The 5,867-nt window shown below is 41.6% G+C and overlaps 1 protein-coding gene and 1 non-coding gene across 2 annotated transcripts; one reads left to right on the top strand and one right to left on the bottom strand.

The window, feature by feature from the left end:
* The first annotated feature begins 491 nt into the window (after positions 1–491).
* Positions 492–2,579, top strand: LOC133782950 (uncharacterized). Its single transcript, XM_062222474.1, has one exon. It carries the CDS (start codon positions 492–494, stop codon positions 2,577–2,579), a length of 2,088 nt encoding a protein of 695 aa, XP_062078458.1.
* Positions 657–763, bottom strand: LOC133813637 (small nucleolar RNA R71). The gene has a single exon (XR_009884644.1). It is a non-coding gene; the product is annotated as a small nucleolar RNA R71 (small nucleolar RNA).
* Positions 2,580–5,867: the final 3,288 nt, after the last annotated feature.

Here is a 5,867-nt window from a genome sequence, read left to right as displayed (position 1 = left end):
CTTTCTTTTATACCGTTCTCATTCTGGTTTTCTTTTGCAATCTGTGATTTCAGGTATTCATATAGTTTATGCGACAACAGGGGTCTGAGTTAAGGGTGCCTGTTGATCCAGAAATTGAGAAAACCTGTTGAAGAAATCAGAAACAGAAAAGGGTAGAAAGAATGGCTCAAAGCAGAGGTAACAGAGGGGTTGACAACATTGCCCATGATAACGCTGAGAATAGAAATGCTGGGATAGCAGCGGGTAATGTTGGAGGAATAGGAGTTGCACCAGTTCAGCAACCAATGCAAAGAAGTTTGAGGGACTATGTGCTACCTACTGTAACGGGGGCACAATCATGCATTAAACCTCCAACGGTTGAGGCTAATAATTTTGAAATTAAGCCTGCTATTTTGCAAATGGTACAATCGTCAGTTCAGTTTGGATGATTGCCAACAGAAGACCCAAACTTACATTTGGCTAATTTCCTAGAGCTCTGCGCCACATTCAAGATGAACGGAGTGACCAATGATGCAGTGAGATTGAGACTTTTCCCGTTTTCATTGAGGGACCGAGCAAAGAGTTGGCTTATTTCTATGGAAGCCAATTCTATCACAACATGGCAGGAGCTAACTCAAAAAAATTTAGCAAAATTTTTCCCACCATCGTTGTCTGCAAGGTATAGAGGTGAAATCAACAATTTTCACCAAAAAGATGGTGAATCGCTGTATGATGCGTGGGAGAGGTTTAAGGAGCTGTTGAGAAAATGTCCCCATCATGGAATCGAAAAATGGATGTTAGTCCATATTTTTTACAATGGTTTGTGTGGTATTACTCGCACAATCATAGATGCAGCGTTTGGAGGAGCGTTCATGAGTAAGAGCGCTAATGAGGCTTATGATCTGTTGGAAGAAATGGCTATGAATAACTATCAATGGCCATCAGAAAGAGAAACCACTAAGAAGGTGGCTGGAGTGCATGAATTGGATGCCATTTCAATGTTTTCCGCTCAAGTGGCAACATTAACTAAACAGTTACAGCAGAACAACATTCATGCTCAGGCGCCCGTGATGCAGATGAAGATTAAATGTGAGTTATGTGGGGGGCCTCATTTATTTGAACAATGCACAAATAGGGATTTTAACAATATTCCTATGGAGCAAGTGCAAGCAATAGGGAACTTCCCAAGGCCCTCCAATAACCCATATTCCATGAGTTACAATCCAGGGTGGCGGAATCACCCAAATTTTTCGTGGACAAATGGGCAGGGCAGTCAGCAACAGTTTCAACAGAATCAACCACAGTATCCTCGACCTCCTCCTGGGTTTTATCAACAGCAACCAGTAAGACCTGCACAGCAACAGATGCAAGCAAAGCAAGACGGTCAGGCTGATGTGTTAACTCAATTTATGACAGAAACGAGATCATCAATTCGGAGCTTGGAAACTCAGATCGGACAGTTAGCCACACTTATGGCAAACCAAGCTCAAGGGAACTTGCCAAGCACTACTGAGGTGAATCCAAAGGGGAATCCTAACGAACAGTGTCAGGCGATTACTTTGAGGAGTGGAACAGTATATGAGGGAATAAGTGTGGAAAAGAGAGTCGAGCAGAAGCAAGATCAACATGCACCCAATGTTGAGGACAAGAAGACTTGCGAAGAGAAGGTTAAAGAGATTCCGCCAGCAAGAGAAGTGGTACCTCCGGTGTCTATAGATCATCACAGAAAAATTCCATATCCACAGAGACTCCAAAAGAACCGTCTTGACAAGCAGTTTGCAAAGTTCTTAGAGGTATTCAAGAGGCTGCATATCAACATACCCTTTGCAGAAGCATTAGAACAGATGCCCAGTTACGTTAAATTTATGAAAGATATTTTATCAAAGAAGAGAAAGATGGAGGATTACGAAACTGTGGCATTGACCGAAGAATGCAGTGCTATTTTGCAAAGGAAGCTTCCACAGAAGTTGAGAGATCTTGGAAGTTTCACAATCCCACGCACAATTGGTAACTTTGAGTGTAAACATGCACTATGTGGTTTGGGAGCCAGCATAAATCTCATGCCTCTATCAGTATTTAAAAGACTTGGTTTGGGTGAGGCAAAGCCAACAACTATTACACTACAGTTGGCAGATCAATCACTGGCTCATCCGAGGGGGATTATTGAAGATGTGCTAGTGAAGGTCGACAAATTCATTTTCCCTGCAGATTTTATTGTGCTGGACATGGAGGAGGATGCAAATGTCCCAATTATTCTTGGGCGACCGTTTCTAGGAACAGGACAAGCTCTCATAGATGTGCAAAAGGGAGAGCTTAAACTCAGAGTCGAGGGGGACGAGGTGGTATTTAGTGTCTTCAAGGCAATGGCGTATCCGATGGCCAGTGACAGTTGCTACAGTGTGGATGTGATAGATAAAGCAGTGTTGGAAAGAAGGGTCAGTAGTGATGCTTTAGAGGCAGTGTTGACTGGTGGGGAGGAAGATGAAGATGATGACGAGATGAAAGAATATGTAAAGTGGATTAACTCTTACCACCCGTATTTGAAGAAATTTGAAGAGTTGGCAGAGGCCATTGATCGACCATTAACATCCATTCAGTAGCCACCAAATTTGGAATTAAAAGCTCTCCCTGAGCATTTGCGTTATGCGTACTTAGGGGAGAATGAGACTTTGCCAGTAATTGTTTCAGCTGATCTCTCAAAAACTGAATTGGAGAAATTGTTGAGGGTTTTACGGGCTCATAAATTGGCCATTGGATGGACATTGGCGGATATTAGAGGAATAAGTCCTTCAATAGTAATGCATCGAATCTTAGTGGAGGAAGAAAGCAAGCCATCTATAGAGGCTCAGAGGAGGCTCAATCCAGCTATGAAGGAGGTTGTACTTGAGCAGATCTTGAAATGGTTGGACGTCGGGGTGATTTACCTAATTTCTGATAGTGTTTGGGTGAGTCCAGTGCAGGTGGTGCCAAAGAAGGGTGGAATAACAGTAGTCAAGAATGAAAATAACGAGTTAATCCCAACTCGAACTGTGACCGGGTGGCGCATTTGCATCGACTATCGCAAGTTAAATAAGGCGACACAAAAAGATCACTTCCCACTTCCTTTTGTTGACCAGATGTTGGATAGGTTGGCAGGCAATGAGTATTATTGCTTTTTAGATGGTTACTCCGGTTATCATCAAATTGCCATCGCACCAGAGGACCAAGAGAAAATGACATTTACATGTCCCTATGGCACGTTCGCTTTCAGGAGAATGCCATTCGGACTATGCAATGCACCAGCAACATTCCAACGGTGCATGATGGCTATTTTTTCAGATATGGTGGAAAGGAGCATTGAGATTTTCATGGATGATTTTTCTGTCTTTGGCTCTTCATTTGATCTGTGTTTGGGTAACTTGGAGAATGTATTAAACCGGTGTGAAAAAGAAAATCTGGTGTTAAACTGGGAAAAATGCCACTTTATGGTCAAGGAGAGAATAGTACTTGGGCACAGAATCTCTAGTAAAGGTATTGAGGTGGATCGAGCCAAGATCTCAATAATAGAAAATCTCCCCCCCCCCCCCCCCCCCGGTGTCAGTAAAAAGAGTACGAAGTTTTCTTGGGCATGCTGGATTTCACAGAAGATTTATCAAAGATTTTTCCAAAATTTCTAAGCCTCTTTCGACCTTGTTAATGAATGGAGTGAAGTTCGATTTTAATGAAGATTGTTTAAAAGCTTTCCGAATGTTAAAGGAGAAGTTGATTTCTGCACCGATAGTTGCTGCACCGAATTGGGACCTTCCATTTGAATTGATGTGTGATGCCAGTGACTATGCAGTTGGGGTCGTCTTAGGTTAGAGAATTGATAGGGTCTTTTATACAATTTATTATGCAAGCAGAACAATGAATGAAGCTCAATTAAACTATGCCACCACTGAAAAGGAGCTATTTGCAATAGTATTTGCAGTCGATAAGTTTAGACCCTACCTCGTTGGAAATAAGGTAATAGTGTACACTGATCATTCGGCAATAAAGTACCTCATGACAAAGAAAGATGCAAAGCCTCGATTGATACGGTGGATACTTTTATTACAAGAGTTTGATATTGAGATCAGAGATAAAAAAGGAACAGAGAATTCGGTAGCAGACCATTTATCAAGGTTGGAGGTTGCAGAGACACCGGGTAAGAAAGAAGTACAGATAAATGACAGTTTTCCCGATGAGCAATTATTTTCCATCAGAGGAGAGGTGATTGTCCCGTGGTATGCTGATTATGTGAATTTCTTGGCGGCCAACATAGTTCCTTCGGAGATGTCTAGACAACAGCTTAAAAAGTTTTATTCTGAAGTAAAACCCTATTATTGGGAAGAACCGATTCTCTACAAGCATTGTGCCGATCAAATCATTCGTCGTTGTGTGCCTGAAGAGGAAATGTATTCCATATTGTCTCACTGTCACACGTTGCAATGTGGAGGGAATTTTGGGGGGATAAGACAGCAGCTAAGGTACTTCAATCGGGGTTCTTTTGGCCTAGTCTTTTTAAAGACGCTCATAATTTTGTCAAGGCATGTGATCGTTGCCAACGCATTGGTAACATCACAAGGAGGAATGAAATGCCTTTGATCGGAATTTTGGAAGTGGAGCTTTTCGATGTCTGGGGAATTGACTTCATGGGACCTTTTCTGTCGTCATATAACAATCTTTATATATTGCTAGCTGTCGATTATGTATCCAAGTGGGTTGAAGCAGTAGCAACACCAGCTAATGACGGTAAAACGGTTCTCAATTTCCTTCAGAAATTTATTTTTACTCGGTTTGGAACTCCTAGAGCTATAGTTAGTGATGAAGGGAGCCATTTCTGCAATAAGCAATTTGATGCATTGTTGTCTAGATACGGTGTAAGACATCGAACTTCTTTGCCTTGTCACCCTCAAAGCAATGGCCAAGCAGAAATCTCAAATAGGGAAGTAAAGAGTATTTTAGAGAAAACGGTGCAAAGCTCGAGGAATGATTGGTCCAAAAGACTTGATGATGCATTATGGGCGTATAGGATAGCTTTCAAAACTCCAATTGGTATGTTGCCATATAGATTGGTTTTTGGTAAGGCGTGTCATTTACCAGTTGAGTTAGAGCACCGAGCCTACTGGGCAATGGAGAAGCTAAACATGGACATGACTGCCGCAGGAGAAAAGAGAATGTTGCAGTTGAATGAGTTAGAGGAATTCCGGAATGAGGCATATGAAAATGCAAAAATCTACAAGGAACGAACTAAAGCATGGCATGATAAGAATCTTGAACAAAAGGAATTTCACCCGGGGCAGCAAGTGTTATTATTTAATTCAAGATTAAAGCTCTTCCCAGGAAAACTGAAGTCTAGATGGTCTGGGCCGTATACAATTGTGAAAGTATTTCCATATGGAGCAGTAGAAGTATGCAGCGAGAAGAACAGAACTTTTAAAGTGAATGGGCAGAGACTTAAGCCATACTTGGGGGGTCCTTATGATCAAGCCAAGTCGGTAATTATCTTGCGTCCTCAGTGATGAGGAATTCAGCGTCCGGCTAAATGACGTTAACGGCAGCGCCCTTGAGAGGCATCTCAAGCTTATGTTTTCTTACTTTTAATTTTTACGTAATTTTTTTTTAGTTGAACAATTTTATTTTAATGTCATTTTAATTTGTTTCTGTAATTAGAACCGTGAAAATCGTGAAAAAAAAATGGGGGTTATATCATAACAGTTGAATTGGAGCCGCAGCTCTAAAATTTAGAGCCACGACTCTAATGTGATCAAAAAGGGATGAATCAGAAAAAGGGAATTTGAGCCGCAGCTCAAGGAGTTAGCGCCGCGGCACTATCTATGTCAGAAACGATGAAAATTTTTGGGGGAATTTGAGCCGCAGCTCTACAA

This window comes from Humulus lupulus, chromosome 1 (assembly GCF_963169125.1).
Source record: "Humulus lupulus chromosome 1, drHumLupu1.1, whole genome shotgun sequence".
NCBI lineage: Eukaryota > Viridiplantae > Streptophyta > Magnoliopsida > Rosales > Cannabaceae > Humulus > Humulus lupulus.
The sequence above is the reverse complement of the archived record's forward strand: the minus strand, read 5'-3'. Positions and strand labels throughout refer to the sequence as shown.

What these genes read in the sequence shown, in the direction of transcription:
- LOC133782950 (XM_062222474.1), top strand. Translation starts at nt 492, where the DNA reads ATGAACGGAGTGACCAATGATGCAGTGAGATTGAGACTTTTCCCGTTT.